The sequence below is a fragment of the Oryctolagus cuniculus genome, chromosome 17 (assembly GCF_051225735.1).
Source record: "Oryctolagus cuniculus isolate XC-2025 breed Fujian yellow rabbit chromosome 17, ASM5122573v1, whole genome shotgun sequence".
Taxonomy (NCBI): Eukaryota; Metazoa; Chordata; class Mammalia; order Lagomorpha; family Leporidae; genus Oryctolagus; species Oryctolagus cuniculus.
The window spans coordinates 472061-492526 of record NC_142883.1 but is presented as its reverse complement, the minus strand read 5'-3'; the positions used below and the strand labels follow the sequence as shown (position 1 = coordinate 492526).

The 20466-nt window shown below is 57.6% G+C and overlaps 1 protein-coding gene and 1 non-coding gene across 5 annotated transcripts in view; both read right to left on the bottom strand.

The window, feature by feature from the left end:
* Positions 1-4861: 4861 nt before the first annotated feature.
* RAB40B (RAB40B, member RAS oncogene family) overlaps positions 4862-20466 on the bottom strand; it is a 30613-nt gene continuing 15008 nt past the window's right edge. Inside the window, exons 2-7 of one of the 4 annotated variants that reach the window (XR_011383303.2) lie at positions 11806-11866; positions 9153-9213; positions 8434-8511; positions 7570-7792; positions 6524-7274; positions 4862-6429 (exon numbers count right to left, since the gene is read on the bottom strand). Coding sequence is in view for 3 of the 4 variants with exons in the window: in XM_089318535.1 (XP_089174661.1) it covers positions 7003-7274; positions 7570-7792; positions 8434-8511; positions 9153-9213; positions 11806-11866; positions 12070-12103 (729 nt within the window). In the remaining variant the exon portion in view is untranslated. The other 3 variants (XM_089318535.1, XM_051838791.3, XM_051838792.3) reach the window with 3 other exon arrangements.
* Positions 16608-16733, bottom strand: LOC127488670 (U6atac minor spliceosomal RNA). The gene has a single exon (XR_007916437.1). It is a non-coding gene; the product is annotated as a U6atac minor spliceosomal RNA (small nuclear RNA).

Genomic DNA, 20466 nt, shown 5'->3' with positions numbered 1-20466 from the left:
CTGCGTGTGCTGGCCAGCCATCTCCAGGGACAGAGCTTCCTCTGGTGTGGCTCAGGTGCACCCCTGCTGGGCCCCTAAACTCAGAGCAAGGGAGGGCCAGGTTCTCCCTGTGTCCCAGGTTCTGGTCACTCAGTCCCCATCCAAGAGGCCACCGTGTCGTATGGTTCCTCCCTGAGGCTTATCAATGGCCACGAGATACTGCAGCTGAACAGGCAGCCCAGGATCATGTCAGCGCCAGGACGAGGTCCAGGACTCCCCGCTGAAGCTGGGCGCTTGTCCCCACAGCCTCTCCTGTCTTCAGTGTATGGGTGCACGTGCCTGTCACGACCAGTATGACACAGAGGGCACAGACATGGCAGGGACTTTCCCTCGATTTCTCTGGTCTCCTTCCGTTCATGTTTCATTCAGTCTTCCTGTAACAGGCTCGGGTGTTAGTGAGGGTGTCCGCTCACCGCATCGGTTGTACCCAACCAGGGAGTGCTGTGTTGCCCTCTGTAGGGGTTGAATGGTGGCTCCCAAAAGATACATCTGCCCAGAACCCACAAATGTGACTTCATTTAGACAGGAAATCTGCAGATTTGATTGAGGATCTTGAGATGAGCTCGTCCAATGACAAATGTCCCTGGAGGAGAAGACACGTGGGGGAAGGCCACAGGCAGAACCTGGCGTGGTGGGGCCACAAGCACGGGACGGATTCTCCAGGACTGGCCCTTAGGCACCGCAGCCCTCCCACCCGCGGAGGGCATCTGGGGACTGAACCGGCAGGTGGCAGTGCTCCTCTGTCTCTCCCTTCTCCCTCTCCCTTCCTCCCGCTCTCTCAATTAAATAATTGATTTTTTGAAAAACCTTTCTATTTGTAAGATGAAAAATCTCATCTACCGTTCTTACAAGGCCGCAAAGAGAAATGCATCACAGCGCCCTTTCAGAATGCTCGGAGTGTCTGGGTAGGTCAGGGGTACCCTGTGAAATTATTAATGGGTTTAAAAAATACTGCAAGGGCTGGAGAGTCAGCGAGCTGTATAGCGATCAAGGGAGGGGCACTTTCCACAGACACTCGAGAGCCCCCTGACACAGAAGCTGACACATGGCACCATCCATCACCCTGCACTACCACAGGAATGAAAGTGAAAATGAACTGGAGGCTAGCACTCAAGCGTGACACCTGCACTGGGGCAGCAGTTCAAGTCCCAGCTACTCGACTTCCCATCCAGCTCCCTGCTAATGTGCCTGGGAAAGCAGCAGAGGCTAGCCCAAGCCCACGTGGGAGAGCTGGATGGAGTTCCTGGCTCCTGGTTTCGACCTGATCCAGCCCTGTCCATCTTAGCCCTGTGGTGAGTAAACCCGCAAATGCAAGATCCCTTTCTCTGTGTGTCTCCTCCTCTCTGTCTTCCAAATAAAGCGATTAATAAATCTGTTTCTTAAATGAACCAGCTAAAGTCATTTGTATGCATGTGGATGAATTTCAGAAGAAGGTTGAGGAAGGAAAACGAGTTACAAAAACACGCATCTGGTGTGATTCAGTTCACACATAGATTAGCTAAAACTCAAGAGTTTATTATTTTGGAGTGGATTCCTGTGTCAGGAAAACCAGCGGGGCTCTGTCCTGGTGCAGCAAATTAAACTGCCCCATGGGATTCTTGCGTCTCACTTCCAGTGCCCGGGATAGAGTCCCACCTCCTCTTCTGATCCAGCTGCCTGCTAATTAGTGCAGGTAGGGAAGTACCTGCCGGTACCTAATGGAGGTAGGATTGGCCCAGCCCTGGCTGTTGCAGGTATTTGGGGAATGAACCAGCAGATGGAAAATCTGTCTCCGTCTCTCTCTCTCTCTCTCTGCCTTTCAAAATAAATAAACATTAAGGGGGAGGAGGAGGGTAAGAGGAAGGAGAAAGAGAAGAAAAAGAAGACGGGGAGTGGTTTCCACATAAAAGATGTCGCTTTCTCCTGCAGGCAGGAGAATTGTGTGTGTAGAGAAGGCACACATCACACCAAACACCCGCCCCCATGTCCATGACCCAGCCCCTAGAATTTGAGACTACGTTGCCTCATATGCAAAAAGAATTGTATAGGTCAATTAGTTAAGGAATTTGAGAAGGGGAGATTATCCAGAATTCTCCAGGTGGGCCGTAAAAGTCATCACAAAAATTTTTTTTGCTTTAAGATTTTTATGTTATTCCTTTGAAAGAGTTACGGGAAGGGAGAGGGGAGACCTTCCATCTACTGGTTCACTCCTCAGATGGCCGCAACAGCTGGGCCAGACTGAAACCAGGAGCCAGGAGCTTCTTCCTGGTCTCCATGTGGGCGCAGGGGCCCAAGGACTTGAGACATTCTCCAGGGCTTTCCCAAACGCATCAGCAGGAGCTGGATCGGAAGTGGAACATCCGGGCTCAAACCAGTGCCCGTAAGGATGCGGGTGTCTCAGGTGGAGATTTTACCCACTACACCGCAACGATGGCCTCATCACAAAGATTCCTAGAGAGGGAAAGGGCGAGAAAGGAGGTGGCTGTGAGCACAGAGGTGAGAGAGGAGGGTGCTGCCCGTGCCGGCCGTGCTGCAGCTTCCAGAAGAAACCAGCCCTGCTCACACCTTGATTCTACTTTACCTATTTTTAAATATTTTTTTTTATTTGAAAGGCAGAGTTGGGGCCAGTGCTGTGGCGCAGCGGGTTAACGCCCAGGTCTGAAGCGCTGGCATCCCATATGGGCTCCAGTTCTAGTCCCGGCTGCTCTACTTCCAATTCAGCTCTCTGCATGGCCTGGAAAAGCAGTAGAAGATGGCCCAAGTCCTTGGGCCCCTGCACCCATGTGGGAGACCCGGAAGAAGCCCCCGGCTCCTGGCTTTGGATTGGCACAGCTCTGGCCGTTGTGGCCAATTAGGGAGTGCACCATCAGATGGACGACCTCTGCCTCTCCTCTCTCTGTGTAACTCTTTCAAATAAATAAGTCTTAAAAAAATAAAAGAAAGAAAGAAAGAAAGAAAGAAAGAAAGAAAGAAAGAAGGAAGGAAGGAAGGAAGGAAGGGAGGAAGGAAAGAGAAAGAAAGAAAGAAAGAAAGAAAGAAAGAAAGAAAGAAAGAAAGAAAGAAAGAAAGAAAGAAAGTAAGTCAGACAGGCAGAGTTACAGAGGAGAGGGAGAGACAGATAGAGAACCAATAGAGATAGAGATAGTGAACAATCTTCTGGGTCACGTCCCAGATGGCTGGGCCAAGCTAAAGTCAGAAGCCTGGAACTCCACCCGGGTCTTCCATGTAGGGTGGCAGGGGTCCAAGGACTTGGGCCATCTTCCACTGCTATCCCAGGCCACAGCAGAGAGCTGGATCGGCAGAGGAGCAGCTGGGTCTAGAACCAGCACCCATATGGGATGCCGATACTTCAGGCCAGGGCTTTAACCTGCTGTGCCACAGTGCCGGCCGCAGGGTATTATGTTTTAAGGCCTGCAAGATGTCCCAGGGACAATAGCTTTAAAAGCCACAGCTTTTTAAGAAGAAGGTGTTTAAGAAACCAGAGATGTGAAGAAAGTGGGCGTAGACCCAAACAGTCCCAGGCCCTTGGGCCCCTGCGCCTGTGTGGGAGACCTGGAAGAAGCTCCTGGCTCCTGGCTTCGGATCAGCACAGCTCCGGCCATTGCAGCCAACTGGGGAGTGAACCAGCAGATGGAAGACCTCTCTCTCTCTCTCTCTCTCTCTCTCTCTCTCTGCCTCTCCTTCTCTGTGTAACTCTGACTTTCAAATAAATAAATAAATCTTAAAAAAAAAAAAATGCACCGGACCCCAACCCTAAACTCAGGTGGGGAGGGAGGGTCAGGGCCTCACAGGGGCCAGCTCAGCCTTTGCCCCCTGAGCAGCTGACCCTTGTGGGGAGGAAAGGGCCTGGGGCACCAGCAGCAGGTAAGCCCCCTGCCTGTGGGGCGCTGCCACTGAGCGGCCTCCTTGTTCTCGGCCCTGGACGGCCGTTTCCGCTCCACCCCAGGAGGGTCAGCTTCACCCCGGCTGCTCCTCCATAGCACAGGACGTGGAAGAGCAGCCTGTGCAGGCGGGCCCTCCCCGGAGCCCCTGAAACACACTGCAGGGAGTGCACAGGTGCCGCACAGGCCTGCCGTGACCTGGAGAGCTCCACATGGAGACGTGGGGCCTCCGTCAACAACCTCGTAAGAGAGGTGGGAGGAGACACAGGGCACCATCTTGGAAGCAGAGACTGGGCCCTCCCCAGACCGGGAGACTTTCTGGGACCTCGGTTGAGGGCTTCCCAGCCTTCAGAATCGTGAGAAGAAATTTCTACTATTTGCACAGCAGACTTTGGCCTAGTGGTTAGGGCGCCGCTGGGAACACCTGAATCCTATATCGGAGTCTCTGGTCAAGTCCTGTCTCCGCTCCTGAGTGCAGCTTCCTGCTAGTGGGGACCTGGGAGGCAGTGGATGGCGGCCCAAGTTCCTGGGTCCCTGCCGCCTATGTGGAAGACTCGGATGGAGTTCTGGCTCCTGGCCACGGTCTCTCTCTCAAGAAAAGAAAATGAACAATTAAAAATTAAAAAATAAATTTTCACTATTTATCAGTTACCCAGAAGTGTTGGCCTCCACCCACCTGCTCCCGGGGCGCCACCTGCCGCAGCCTCCCAGGTGGCTCCCCTCACGAGGCTTCCGTTTTGCTCCTAAATGCAAGGGGACAAAGCTGTTCCCAGCAAAGGGAAGCCTGGCACCCGGGCTCCGTCCCAGCAGAGCAGCCTGCGAGTGGCAGCTCCCCTGGCTTCTGCCTCAATAACTCCTCCCCCAGCCTAAGCTCCGCCCGGAACTCCCGCAGCCCAGCGGCGCTCAGGCCAGTGGAGGCAGACGGCGCGGTGCCCCGACACCTGGGACACAATTTGGTGGGATTTCTTTTTTTTTAAGTTTACTTATTTGTTTCTGTTTATTTGAAAGGCAGAGCGACAGAGAGATGGGGAGGGGAGGGGAGAGATTGAGATCGTCCGTCCTGCCTCTCAGAGGGCAGCAGTGGCCAGGGCTGTGTGTTACAGGCAGCAGCTGGACCCACGGCGCCACAGCATGGGCCACGGTTCCGTGCTTCCCCGCCACACTCTGGGTGGGTTTTGCCAGCAGCGCCCAAGGACGACGGGCTTTCAGAGGGCACCGAGTCTCCAGGGCTGCAGTCACGTCTCAGTAGAATTTTCCGGAAGTTCACTGTGACAGTGTGCGACCTCCCGCTGCATGTCCTCCACGCTGGGGTGTGTGCGTTTTTATTTCTCAGAAACGCCACTCTCGCTTGCTGTAGCACGTTCTACCGTGAGGCACAACCAACTTCCCGGGCCGGCCTCCTGCGGCCGCCAGGACAAAATGCCACAGCCGGCGTCTGAAGTTACAGGTGTTTATTCTCTGATGGTTCTGGAAGCCAGAAGCCCAGAATCCACACACGGCAGGGCCGTCCCTCCCAAGGGTCAGGGGAGGGTCCTTCCTGCCTCCCGTGGCTCGCAGTGGCTGGTGGGCTCTGCAGACCCCAGGCCCTGCGAGGGCGGCCGTGCAGAGGCCTGGGAAGCGCAGCACGGTCCTCCTGGGACCTTGCTGGGGAGAGCCTTGAGGAGCCGTTCCACTGTAAACAGAACTGGAAAGGGGAGAAGCAGGCCTGCCTGTCCTGCTCTTCACAGTGGAAGAGAAGAGGCTGGCGCAGGGCCCCCTTGCACCTGTCCCGGTCACAGATGTGGGCAGCAGATGCCCCGCTCCCCACCCGCTCTCCATGCGTGCTGGGTGAGGCTGCGTGCCAGGGCCCCAGGGGATGTCCTCCTGGCCCCAGGCCCCCTGCACAGGTGTCCCCTCAGGATCCGGCTCTGCCCAGAGGCCGCCCACCTGCTTCCCCAAGGAAACCCCTGAGCCTGGCTCTGGGCCTTTGGTGACCTCAGGCCCCAGCATCTCCAGAGAAAAGCTCTTGCTCCTGACCCAAGGCCCCTGGAATTCCTAGTCTGTCAGTCGTCAGCAGACGCGGGGGCCATCTGGCCATCTTCTCATTTCGAGGTTGAGGTTTGCCATTGGAGCCCTCACGGTAAAGCCCCAGCTCCCGCACACACACCCCAACCAGCAGGGCCCAAGGCCGCAGCAGAGCCAGCCCTGCTCCTGGGTGTGGCCAGAGGGAGGGGTCCGTCTTCTGGGGGTCCCTGGAACATCTGAGTTCGACAGATACAGGAGCACGTTGGAGGCCAATGCTGGATGCTCCCCTTTCTTCCAGGCATTGCTTTGAAGGAAAAGGGGTGGTTTCCGCAGGTGCCGCGTGGGCCGCGTGGGTGCCCTGTGCTCGCCCCAGGCAGCAGCGTCTTCACCTCACTCCTCACCCTCGCAGCTCCTCCCTCACCCACCTCCCGAAACTTACGATGCTCCGTTCAGCCTAACTTGAGTCACCTTTGGCATATTCTCCCCTTAGCTTCATAGCTTGTAGAACATCGTGTACCAAAAAACACTAGAATCACAGAAAAATATGCATATAAATCACTTATTAATCCCAAAATGTAGTAAATAACATAGCAAAAAACATTATCAAATCCATGTCATACCCAAATGGGACAGATCTGCTGTACATAATCGCTGTGTGCATCGGCGGCATCTTACAAATGGGCGCTTTGACATTAAAAACGAGGTGTATAAAAGGCCTCTCATGCAGACGACTGCGAGAACTTCACTATCACTGCTTCCCAGATTCCTTCGAGTTTATGCTCGGCACACACACACCACTCCTATAAAAGCAGCTATTTTAGGAGAAAAGTTGCACTGCGATCGTGATATAAGTAACATTCAGAATTCAGGTTGTCAGAAGTTGAGCAGAGTAATGTTCCCTTTATAAACACACGTCTAAAACAAGAGCGTCATGCACATCCACATACAAAGACCAGGGTCAGGCTGCGTGACGTGTTCTCATGGCGCGGAAGCTGTCTGCCACGCGCTTCCCGAAGCAGCGTTGTAACCGTGAGCGGGTCAAAGTGTTTCCTGACTCCAGAAACTTCCGTCTTGCAGGTGTCCCGGGGACGTGCTGTCCTTAGGAGACTTTGCAGCTGTTTCTGGTGCGGTTCTTGGGGGGGCTCTGGGGCGGCCGCAGCGCCTTGGCCTTGCGCAGGCTCTTCCTCTTGTGGGCGGCGCTGGCGGCCAGGGAGTAGGAGCGGCCGTGCATCATCCTGGCGTTCAGCCCGTTGGCCATGGAGAACGACTTCAGGTGGCTCCGTAAGGCGATGGGGAGCGGGAGCTTGTCCACCAGGTGCACCGGCGTGCAGGACACCACCGCGCGGCAGCACAGGTCTTGCAAGCTCAGCACTTGGGAAAGAAAAGAACCACGCTGAGTCCATGCGTCCTGCATGGGACTGACCACAAGGGGGCGGTGCCCACACTCGTCCCCTCCTGTCCAGGACTCTGGGGACGCTGCGGCTGTGACTCAATTGCAGTCCCCTCTGCCCAGGTCCAGAGCTCAGAAATCCCTGACAAAGCTGTGACCGTTACTCCTTTCACGTGAACTCCTCTCTCACTGGGGAGGGACACAGCGGCCTGGAGGCGGGTCCTGGGAGGTGGACGGCCGTCGGGCCGCGGGGCAGCCGCAGCGTGTGGGCCTTACCCTTGCTCGGCCGCCAGAGCCGGTCCATGCCGTGCCGCAGCAGCACGATCCTGGCCAGCTCCGTGAAGGACTCCGTGATGTTGAAGTTGCACAGGGGGCTGACCTCAAAGAAGGTGACGCCCAGGCGCTCGGCGTAGGCCTGGGCCTGCTCCGTGGGCACCTGGCGCTTGAAGGCCAGGTGCAGACGGTTTCCCACCAGGATCTTGGGGACGCCGGGCGCGTGCTACAGGGTGGGAGAGGCCAGGAAACCGTGACTTCTCCTCGGCTTGGCAAGGGGAGGGACGCTTCCAGTGGGCCCCCACGCCCCACAGCCTCGCCCCCCCACAGCCTAGGAAGGAGGCCCACTGGGAAACAGGGCCATCCCGAGCTAGGGTGGTCCTCCCAGGGAGACGGGAGGACACAGACCGGGGAGGAGGCCGGGGAGGATGATCCAGACGCTGGGCTGAGCACAGAAGCTGGGAGACCGGGAGAGGGGGCCGAGGGGGAAGCACCTCCCCCAGACCTGGAAAGGGGCTCCTGTCTGACACCTTGTTTGGCTCCTGGTCCCAGAACTGTGAGAGAGTAAATGTCGGTGGTGCAGCAGGGCACCCGCTGTGGCTGCTTGTCCGGGCTGCCCCAGGCCCTGCGACGGCAGGCTTGGTACTGACTGCTGTGTGCCCGTCAGCAGTGGGCTGGGCAGGGTGCTGACGAGCAGGAGCCACAGTCCCGGCCTGTGCCCCGTCTGGCCGGATCCGCACGCTGCTGGGCTCAGGGCTCAGGCACGGCCTCGGGCTCCGGGGTCCGTCCTGCCCTCCGGAGCCCATGCTCCTGCCCCACTCCCCCAGGCCCACATGGAAGTTGGGCGACAGCATCACTGGGTCATACCTCATCAATCTCCTTAATCCATCGATTGATGCCATCGAAAGACCAGCGGTTTGCGATGTCATAGACCAGGATCACTCCCTGGGGAGAGGGCACCAGGCTTAACATGCACGACACAGGCGCAAGGCAGCGGGCCATGTAGGCCCCACTGCTGTGCAGGCCCCGGCTGGCGTGCAGGCGCTCATCGCAGCTCGTAACCACCTCACTGGCTTTAACACAAAGTGTGTGATTCCGCTGCATCTATCAAAGGCTGCTGTGCACGATTTTATTCAGTGCTGTTTCAGAGCCTCATTGATGAGCTCTCAAGTGTCAAGGTGATTCCGGAACTAGAACTCACTTCCATGAACTGCTCCAGGGACATGGAAGGACAGGAGTCACCACCTCCCGTGGAGCCAGGCCTGCCCACACGGATGGAGTGCACACACAGGCAGCTCACGTGCACACACGCACATGCATGCACATGCACAGAGCATACATGCCCACGTGTTGCACAACATGCCCCACACGCTCACACAGTGCACATGTGTGTTGCATGCACACAGACACTCATGCACACATATGCCCCTGATGCTGAGGAAGGCTCTCCAGTCGCCAAACATGAAATTGCATTTTCAGACTCCGGCATCGGCTTGTGCGTGAGCTCGACCGTCTTCCTCCAGTAAGGAGGGTGCTTAGTCGGTGTCGTACGCCTCACTGTTCAGAGGCCCGGGGGCTGCTGTTACCTGCGCGCCCCTCGAGTAGGAGCGGAAGATGGTGCAGAATCTCCCCTGCCCCGAAGCGTCCCTGGAAGAAACATCGGAGAGGTTACCATGACATCCGAGCTGTGTCTTGACAAGGTCTCTGATCACACCACCCCGCAGCCAGTCCAAGGCCCCAGCAAAGCCAGCTGTGTCCCCGGGAGTGACCTGGGTGTCAGGATGTCTTTCTGGGGCCATTCTTTTGTTAACTGTCACTTGAAAAGTCAAACTTTTAAAACTGGGTTTTAAAATAACTTCCAGATATTTAAGTAGATATAACCTAGGATTTTTTTTTTTTTGACAGGCAGAGAGAGAGAGAGAAAGGTCATCCCTCCGCTGGTTCACCCCCCAAATGGCCACCACAGCCGGCGCTGCGCTGATCCGAAGCCAGGAGCCAGATGCTTCCTCCCAGTCTCCCATGCGGGTGCAGGGCCCAAGGACTTGGGCCATCCTCCACTGCCTTCCCGGGCTACAGCAGAGAGCTGGACTGGAAGAGGAGCAGCCGGGACAGAATCTGGTGCCCCAACTGGGACTAGAACCCGGGGTGCTGGCGCCACAGGTGGAAGATTAGCCTAGTGAGCCGCGGTGCCAGCCACAGCCTAAGCTTTTAAAACTTTGCTTCATTTGGAGATGAAGCTGTGTTGGAAGGACATGGGTCCACGCTGGGGCAGAAAAGGTGAAATTGGGGGCCGGCGCTGTGGTGCAGCAGGTTAAAGCCCTGGCCTGAAGCACCGGCATCCCATATGGACGCTGGTTCGAGTCCCAGCTGCTCCTCTTCCAATTCAGCCCTCTGCTATGACCTGGGAAAGCAGAGGAAGATGGCCCAAGTCCTTGGGCCCCTGCACCCACATGGGAGACCCGGAAGCTCCTGGCTCCTGGCTTCAGATCAGCACAGTTCCGGCTGTTGCAGCCAATTGGGGAGTGAACCAGCAGATGGAAGACCTTTCTCTCTCTGTCTCTACCTCTGTAACTCTTTCAAATAAATAAAATAAATCTTAAAAAAAAAAAAAGGTGAAATGGTTGGAAAGAACCTTCTATGCCCAGGGAAACTCAATAGACCACCTGAAGCTAGCTCTGCAGATGTGTCCCTGGGTTTATCAACACAAGGGGCTGACCAGGACACATCAAAGGGAGGGCTTTAATTCTGCAGTTTGCAGCACACGCAGGGGTGCCCATCCCCACAAAGACCAGGGCAGAGTTCCAGTAGTGACCCAGAGGCCCCCGGGCCAAGTGTGCTCATGCAGTGACCCAGGACAGTGGTGCCGACTCCCAGGGTCTTCTCTGAGAGCACACCAGTGCACTGCAGGGAGGAGCCAGAGCTACACACAGAAGGGGCTGGAGGCACGGCTGTTGCCAAAGGCATGGGGATGGGAAGCAATCCAGCCCTGGAACCCGGGCACCGGCTTCAACACAGCCTCCGTGCCCAGGCTTCACCCACAGTGGAAGCCACAGAGTTTGTGAGTGAGGGAGAAAGAGCTGAGCCCAAGGTCTGGCTGGAGAAGCGAGGTCTCCCACTCCGTCCGCGGGGACGGCTCTGCACGAGCATCTCCCACCGTCGGCAGACACAGCAAGTCGGGGGGGGGGGACCATGCGGGGGCAGCGCGGGAGCGGGCTCGGCAAAGCGTCTGTGTGGTGCAGTCAGTGGCTGGGGTCCTGTGGGCACGTGGGGGGCAGGCTCTGGGTGTGAATGGAGCCCCTGAGCACTCTGAGGAGCCCGGGTCCCCAAGAGAAGTCCACAGAAGGGGGCCAATGTGGAGCTCAGGCCAAGGGGCGGCCAAGGTGGTGACCACAGAATTTGCCGAAGGCCTGCGTGCTTGGGCATGGCAGAAACAGGATGACCGTGTGTCCGGCAGGGTGGCCGGGGTGGGGAGGCATCTACACACAGGCACGCTGGCCAGAGACGCTCCTGCAGGAGAGGTGAGCTCCGGCTTGGGTCACTGCTCCTTTAGAACGAGACAAGCAGTAGTGATGCACCGTGTGGGGCACAGGTGGGTGGGAGGGAGCCTTGGGCTGTGGGTTCCAGTCTCAGGAGGGAGAAATGGTTCCCAGGGCCAGGCGAGGACAGGGCCGGTGGGAGCCCAGCAGGGAGGCGCACAGGACAGAAGCTGACAGCGGCCCAGGAGGACACAGCCCTGAGCAGCAGGGACCTGGAACATCGAAGCCACCAGGCCCTCCAGGGACAGGGACGCTGCGGGGAGGGAAAGGGGCAGCAGCAGCCGGACCTGGCTCGGGAGGAACACATGGCCAGGAGATGGGTTTAACTGGTTGGTCAGTCACAGCAAGAAGCCTCTGGTGTCCCCCCCCCCGACAACAGCCAAGGAGAAGGCAGCTCGGCCTCTGGCTACCCCTCCCTTCCCTTTCTGCAGCAGGGGTAGCAAGCTCGCCGGCCAGGTGCGGGGCGGGGGCGGGGGGGGCGGGGAAGGAGGGGCGAGGGCGGAGTCAGGACGGGGGGGGGGGCGAGGGCGGAGTCATGACGTGGGAGGAGGGGTCGAGGGTGGGAGTCAGGAGGGGAGGAGGAGGGGCTGAGGGCCGGATCCAGAACGCAGGAGGAAGGGCCAAGGGCGGAGTCAGGACGGGAGGCGGGACCGAAGGCGGAGTCAGGACGGGAGGAGGGGTCGAGGGCGGGGCCCTGACTCACCAGAGCTGCAGCTTCACGCGCCGGCCGTCCAGCAGGATGGTGGTGGTCTTGCAGTCGATGCCTGTGGAGAGAGGGACACCTGAATGTGTGTGGGGGGCCTGTGAGGGGCTCCACTCGCTCTCCATGGAAGCGACCCCATGTGGAGGGTAAGACAGGATTTCTCACCCACAGACAGGTGCACGGGACCCTATTTGTGGGTCTCCTCAGATCTGCCTGGCCCCACTCCCACCCGCCTGCCCACTGGAGAGCCCCTCCCTCCAATACCCGCTCCTCTCTTCACCAAGGCCTCTGTCTCCATGGGGCCCAGGGGTCCCGGGGTGCCGGGTGCTCCCTAATGCGGGTTCCCCAGACACTGCCCCGAGGGTCAGGCAACTCTGGCCAGGAGCTGCTCCGAGCCCCGGGTCCCACGGCTCATGTGGAGCCCACACGTAACCTCCACCCTGCCCCGGCCAAGGCCAGGGCACAGCGGCTTCCACTCAGCTCCGTCTCCAAGGGAACTGGGGCTAAAATAGCAGGAAGGGAGGGTGGAGCACACCGGCTGCGAAGGCGTGTGTGCACCCACGCTGGGTGCAGTGGTCTCTGGGCTGCAGGTTGGGTGCTGCTCATGCTGCCTCCAGCTGTCCCCCCGCCCCACCAGAAACCAGCCTCGCACCTCCCATGTTCACTTCTGCCAGCTCTGGGGGCCGACGGGAACATGCGGCATAGACCACCAGGGGCACAAACAGTGCCAGAAAGGAGCCCCACACAGATTCATCACCACGGGGACCCCGATGCACCCCAGTCTGTCACTCAAGACGCCTTGGAAGCGCCTAGGAGGAGGTCAGATCGAGTGTCCTGACAAGCAGAGCTGAGCGACAAATCCCAGTTCTAAAGGAGAAGGCCGGCCAGGAGGAACGTGGCTCTCCCACAAGCTGACCGGGGGCAGGCTGTGGACAGGCCAGCCCCGGGCTGTCCAGGCGGCCCCCACAGCGAGCTGTGAATGCGCTGAACCCCAGGGAGGCTCCTGCTGCAGGTGCTCGGCCGGGCTCCCTGGAAGGTGGAGGCGGTTAGACTCGGCCACAGGAGAGGGTGCAGACCACGTATCCACCCACGGAGCCCACAGACTGGCCGCAGACGGACCCCGTGGCCCCATGACCTCCATCTTCAGGGTGGGCACAGACCTGAGATGATGGGCGCCGCCCTTGCTTCGTGGCTCCTGTGCTGCGGGTGCCCCCTGCATCTCCCACTGGGCCTCTGTCCAGGCCCCAGTCCAGCCACTCTTCCTGCCCTGCTTTGGGGTGCTGCTGCCCAGGCATGGACAACAGGGGCAGACACAATGATGCCCAGGCATGGACAGCAGGAGGCTCACACACAATGATGCCCAGGTGTGGACACAGGAGGCGCGCACACACAATGAATGTCCAGGCGTGGTCAGCAGGAGGCGCACACACAATGATGCCCAGGCGTGGACACAGGAGGCGCACACACAATGATGCCCAGGCGTGGACACAGGAGGCGCACACACAATGATGCCCAGGTGTGGACATAGGAGGCGCACACACAATGATGCCCAGGTGTGGACATAGGAGGCGCACACACAATGATGCCCAGGTGTGGACATAGGAGGCGCACACACAATGATGCCCAGGTGTGGACATAGGAGGCGCACACACAATGATGCCCAGGTGTGGACATAGGAGGCGCACACACAATGATGCCCAGGTGTGGACATAGGAGGCGCACACACAATGATGCCCAGGTGTGGACATAGGAGGCGCACACACAATGATGCCCAGGTGTGGACATAGGAGGCGCACACACAATGATGCCCAGGTGTGGACACAGGAGACGCACACACAATCATGTCCAGGTGTGGACAGCAGGAGGCGCACACACAATGATGCCCAGGTGTAGACAGCAGGAGGCACACACAATGATGCCCAGGTGTGGACATATTCCCTATTGTCCAGATAAATGCTGCCCACAACTGAAACGCTAATTTTTCCTCCATGCACAACTCTTTGTGCTGTCTTGCTAATTGTTGCCTCTGTTTTGTTTTGTTTTAAGATTATTTATTTGAAAGTCAGAGTTACACAGAGAAAGGAGAGAGAGAGAGGTCCTCCATCCGATGGTTCACTCTCCAATTGGCTGCAATGGCTGGCGCTGTGCCAATCCAAAGCCACGAGCCAGGAGCTTCCTCCAGGTCTCCCATGCGGGTGTAGGGGCCCAAGCACTTGGGCCATCTTCTACTGCCCTCCCAGGCCACAGCAGAGAGCTGGATTGGAAGTGGAGCAGCAGGGTCTTGAACTGGTGCCCACATGGGATGCTGGTGCTTCAGGGCAGGGCGTTAACCCACTTTGCCACAGCACCGGCCCCCGTTTGTTAATTTGCTCACTCTTCTTAGCACTTATCGCTAATGTGTTCCCCCGCCCCCAGCTGTTTAAATCTCCTCTCGGTTTTTCCAAACAAGCAGGAATTGCACCATCTTCCTGGGGCTCCTGTCTGGCTCCCTCTGAACCAGGGCGCGGCTCCTGCCCGGTACGGTCTCCTCCCTCTCGGAAAGGCATGGGAAACACTGAGGCTTAGGCTGCAAGGCCTTCAGGTTGCGATGGACACCAGCTGAGTGCGGCCAGAGCTCCTGCTGGTGCCAGGAGCTACGCTGGCCATTGGTCCTTTAACACAGACCGGCTTTACACGACTTGCAACACTCACAGGGTCTGGAGTCACAGTGGGAAGAGGGAGGCTGAGCCAGGTGTGCACGGGGAGTGGACCTGGGGAGAAACCCCCAGGTGCCGGGATCCCGCCATGCCTGAAACTGGAGCAGCCGCTGAACTTGCCCATCACATGAGAGTAAGTCCTCGATTAAAGCCACTGGAGGTCACTTACTTTTCATCTGCACCGAAAATGTGCTGTCTGACAGAAACCCCACAAAACATGGCGACTGGAGAGACACTGAGAATGTGTGACCTTCAAACTGGGACAGGCCATGAAGGACGCCAAGGACAAGGACCACCCCTGCCCAGGAGCTGGCTGATGGCCACAGGTGCACCAGGGAACGTGACCTTGACCTGAGGACGTGACCTTGTCCATCATGACCCACATAGACTCGATGACCTCTAGGAGGGCCCCCGCTGGGTGGAATGGCTCAGTGCTGTGTGGTCCCGTCCAGCTCCAGCTTCCTTCAGGGTAGGGGTCTCAGCCCCATTCTCCCCTCCCTCCCCCCACGCCTGGCAGCCCTTCCTGTGACTGAGAACCTGTTCAGGCTGCCACAGATGACAGAAATCTGAGGATGACGTGGGCAGTCTGGTGTCTGCCAAGGGCCAAGGGCCACTTCCTTCTTCCCACGTCATGGCCCAGAGTCGGGGTGAGGAAGCTGGGGGCTCGCCTCCCCCCCGGAGGACCCACCTCCCAGCCCCATCTCCTTGGGGTTAGGGTTTCCACACAAAGGTTCAGTCTCTTGCAGGGGGCAGAGAAGCTTGGAAAGCACCCCCCAACACCCTGCCCCGGGACTTGCTGGTTCCTGCGTGAACGGTGTGGGCTGCACAGGGATGGTGACCAGCACAGATCCTGCAGCCTCAGGCCTGCACCAAACCCTCTCCTGGCACCTGTGGCTTCCCCAGTGCCCTGGGCTCCATCTAAGTGGATGCACCGCCCACACTTGTCCCCGCACAGACACGTCACAGCCCAGCCACAGCGCCAAGTCCTCCCTAGACGCTGGGGTCTCAGCTCACAAGGCCTCCAGCCCTTGGGCGTCCCCCCCAACTGCACAAGGAATGGAGCCGAGTGAGCCCACAGGGTGTTCCCCCCACTCTGTGCTGGGCTCGTCTCCACCTGCCGGGGGCCTTCTGCTAGCGGCCTCCAATGTAACAGATTCAAGTGTGGGGAAAGCATTTTCCCCAGTGCTTAGAGCACAGTCCCGATTAAGACACCCACACCCCACACTGGAGTCCCCGGCTCCCGACTCCAGCTTCCTGCTAATGCAGACTGGGGCAGGGGGGTGTCGGCAGCTTCCTGCTAATGCAGACTGGGGCAGGCGGGCGTTGGCAGCGGGAATGGCTGAAACAACTGGGTCCCTGCCACTTACGCAGGACACCTGGATTGGTTCCCAGCTCCCAGCATTCCCCCTGCCCCAGCCCAGCCTGGCTCTTGCAAGCATTTAGGGAGTGAACCAGATGATGGGAGTGTGCTCTCTCTTTCTCTCTGCTTCTCAAATACTCTTTTAAAAACTTAAAAATTAATGTTTAATCATTTCTGAATTAATACACAAATGATTTTTAAAAGATTTATTTATTTTATTTGAAAGGCAGAATTACAGAGAGAGAGAGAGAGAGAGAGAGAGGTGTCTTCCTTCTGCTGGTTCACTCCCCAAATGGCTGCAATGTCTGGAGCTGGGCCAGACTGAAGCCAGATTGTTCTGGTCTTCCACATGGATGCAGGGGCCCAAGCTCTTGGGCCATCTTCATCTTCTTCTTTTTTTTTTTTACATACCACTTTTTTAAATTGAAATTGAGAATTAGCAAACACATGAAAGTTTATGCACAAATGCGAATACATTTAACGTGGAGGTCAGATGCACGATTCATTGTTCCCCGTGGACCAGTTTTGCCATTTCCATATTCCAAAATTTCCTTTCACAACACTTGTTGAGCATATAAGCTTACTGAACAAAGGGGGTAATCCCAGATAACTTACAACATTTCTGCACACTCATCAACTACAAAAACTTCGAGGTTTACCTCTAAGAATTTAACCAGGTAAGGTGTTTTCTGGCCGTGACACCTCAAAATGAGAACGAATACAAGAACTTTGGGTAGAAACAATACAAAAAACAGTGGATAGATGCCACGAAGTAGGTGGCAATGCCTTAACCGTATGTGTGTTGTAAGGCCCGAGGGCCTCTTCCATCCTTGTCAAGGGGAGTGCTAACCTTTTCTCCTTTCATACAACACGTGGGCCATCTTCTACTGCTTTCCCAGGCGCATTAGCAGGGAGCTGGATCAGAAGTTGAGCAGCCGAGACTCGAACCTGAGCCGCTATGGGATGCTGGCGCTAATGCTGGTGTCTTACTTAACCCGCTACACCACAGCATCAGCCCCAATACCAAAATTAAAATTTGAATTCCTTCCAAGTCCCAGGTCATCAGACCATCAGAACTGAGCCCTTCCAAGCTGATTACGATGAGATTTTCCACAGAACCGGTCACAACCACACAAAAGTTTCCCCACCCAATGGGGCAAAAAGCACCCAACCCAGGGAAATTTGGCTGAGGGGACACGCCTGGTGCGGGATGGAAGCTTGGGACCACCTCCCTTGCGATCAGCTTGGTCTTCCCTGCCCTTCTCTGACACATCCCCCTTGCCATGGATCCAAGGCCAGGGGAGGCTGCGGCTCCCTCAAGCGGCAGTGTCCCTCTGCCAGTCCCAGGAGCAGCCTCACCGCAGGGACCCCGCCCTCAGCTCTCCACTGTCCAGACTGCAGCCAACATCCCCCTCTCGCCCAACCACCCAAGCACTTCGGGCGTCCCAGGGCAGATGGCTGTGCTCAGGACACTGTATTCTGACAGAGCCACCAGCTGTGGGCCACTGAGTGAGGCTGGGGACAGGGGCACTACCGTGTTGTGGGCCTCACCACCTAGACCCCTGCAACTGCCCACAAAGCCGGACGTCAGGTTCAGAGAGCAGCTGCGAGTCCCACCTCAGTCAGCTTTCCCGTGTGACCGCGACTGCTCCGGGGCCCCGGGCTGGGCCCCCTGGAGGCTGGCTCAAGCCCACATCACGGGCAGAAGCCGCTCCCCAGGCTCACGTCCAGACCCACCTCGTCCCATTCTCTGCGGGGTTTCCTTCGGCGTCATCTCCCCACCTGTCTGTCTCTCAGGCTTGGGGTCACCAGGGGACATCATGTTTAACAGTAGTCACATCAGCCTTAGGCTCAAAAGGTTTAATTCAAGGCCGCTGCACTTGACTGGTTAATTTATCAAGAACTCTGTCCATCAAAATTATATGCAAATACAAAGGGGCTTCTAGAACAAGACCTGTCACGACGTTCACCGAGTGAGTCGGGGTAATAGGGACAAACCTTCCGGAAGCAGCAACAAAAGAAAAGCCAAATGCCGCTGTGTGTGCCGCCACGTGGAGCAGCGCCTGAGTGACTTCCTGCGCATCCCGCTGTGGCGAGTGAGCAGCCCGGGCGGCCTGCACGCACCAGGATCTCCACCCGGGGCAGCCTGCAGGCATGCTCACCTACCTGGCTTTGGAGGGATGCTCTCACGCTGGGCTAACATGTAGCAAAGCCCACATCCCGTGTAGTGAGGAAGCTGCCACACCCCACGTGTGCACCCTGGGAGGTGGATGGGCTCCTGCACCCACATGGGAGAGCCACACTGAGTTCCCACCACCTGGCTTTGACTTTGCCCAGTCTCAGCTGTTGAGGGCATTTGGAGAGTGAACCAATGGATGTGAGCTCTCTCTCGAAAAATTAAGGTTTTAAAAATTGTACTTATTTCTTATTTATTTGAAAGGCAGAATGATGGAGCTCTCCCATCTACTAGTTCACTCCCCTAATGGCCACACCCTCTGGGGCTGGGCCAGGCCAAAGCCAGGAGCCAGGAACTCCACTGGGTCTCCTATGTGGGTGGCAGGGGTCAAACCACTTGAGCCGTCATCTGCCACCCCCACAGGGTGCATAAGCCGGGAGCTGGGAACAGGGGGTGAAGTCGGGACTCAAACCCAGGCACTCGGCTATGGGATGTGGTATCTTCACTGCTGTGCCAAATGCTGGTCCCTAACTAACTAACTAACTAACTGTCTTTAAATTGCCAGAAAGCGGCTAGTAGTTGCCAGGGGCTGAAGAAGTGGGGAAGTGGGGGTGGGTGTGTGCTGGCGGCTGCAGGACACAGCAGGCCTGACAGATGCCACTCTCACAGGCTCCCCTCAAGGCGCGCATCTCGGATTTTAAAGGGTGTGGCTCCTATGCCAGCAGCCAGCCCGTGCCAGGTCTGAGCCATGCCAGCCAGGGTCAACTGTGGCTCAGCCCACGCTGCCTCCCTGGCAGTGCTCGCTCTCGGCGCTTACCCCGGCCCCGAGGCTGCCCGTGTCTTCAGAAGCAGCCCCAGTGGCAGCCTCTCACTTGATCACTTCCTGAGGGCAGGAGCTGAGGGAGACCACGTGGTGGGCGTCTGAGGGAAGGCAAGGCCCTCTGGGAAGCCAGCCCACAGGGCAGACGGGGCTGGCTTGCTGGTCCTGATGGAGCCACGGCAGCAGGTCCAGCTCAGGCCCCTCCCACAGGCACAGGGAGCCACCTCTCCATTAGCCGCAAGGACGCCGGCACCCTGGTCTCAGGACAGTCAGTTTCAGAGGAGGGGATCCCGGGCTTAGCAGGGCAAGAAGCTGGGCAGCTGGTGGCAGGGCGGGGCTCCCCGAGGAGTGCGTCAGCTCGGGACAGGCTCAAGAAGAGCTCCCGGGGGGACAGTGCGGCCCGGCCCAGACCGCTTGCTTGGCTGATGCTGAGTTGGTCCTCAGGTCCCACTGGAACCATCCCTGGCTGGACACCTTGTGACTACAGCTCCCCGAGGGCGGCCAGTGGGGGCTGAGCTCTCAGAGCTGGGGTGACCACTGAGGCCAGGGCCAGGTTCCCCAGGGCTCCCCACACCCTGAAAGTGTCTGGCTTGGGTCAAGTCCCCGCCCTGGCCTCCTGTCACTGCAGGAGTCCCTCCGAGGACTGACGGCCACCTGCTGGGGGGAGGGGCTCTGGGTGCCGGCCGCCCACGGGAGGGGACTGCCAGGCCAGTCCAGGCTCCCCCAGCCCCTCACCCATGGCTACAGGCGCCCTCCAGGAGAGGAGGGGTGCTTCTCAGCCAGGCACCGCGTGCCCGGGCCCCTCACACTGCTCACTGGGAAGCTGAAGTCGGTCTGCAGTGAGGCAGCAGAGGTTCAGAGTAAAGCCAGCCAACCTCACCCCCACGATACCCACAGCAAATATTCAGTGTCTCCCATCTCACTCTGCATCTGTACCCGGTTTTCCTGCGTTGTTCGTGTGAAATTGCTGCAGTCTTAGCTCTGAAGTACAGTTTCTTTCAATGTTTTTGTAAAATTATTCAACTTTCAGGGAAACAAAAACCACCCAACTGTAATACTATCTGTGTGTGTGCACACATGTGTGTCTTTATATGTAATCTGAATTTCCCATAAATCAGTGAGAGGTACTGAGTATATAATAATGCCATGAGAAATAAAAGAGCACCAGAAATAGCAGGTAAAATTAGTCGCTCATTATTTTTCATTTCTCCTGTGCAGTTTGGAAAGTGATGTTTGACGCAAATGAACTACAAATGAGAGTGACGAATCTGCTCCCAGGTGCCTGGGCACGGCTGCAGGATGATGACACGGCGTGGAGCAGGCCAGCAGCAGCCAGTGTTTCCCCGCTCTGCACGGAGATCGGCTAAAAGTCGACTTAAACAACAGGAGAATGCTGGCTGTCCTCGGGTGACGCACTCACACCGCACTTGCAGAGGAGACGCGGAGCGACGTCTCTCCAGTGTCAGGGCACCTCCGTGGGGAAAGCCCCCACCGTGAGAGCCGCGCTCAGGGCAGTGCAGTGTGGAGCAGGCCACTGCGTGGGCGCAAGCGGTGCCCCTGGAAAACAGCAGAGGGGGACTCCTCCAGCCCTGGGGCCCCAGACCTTGCC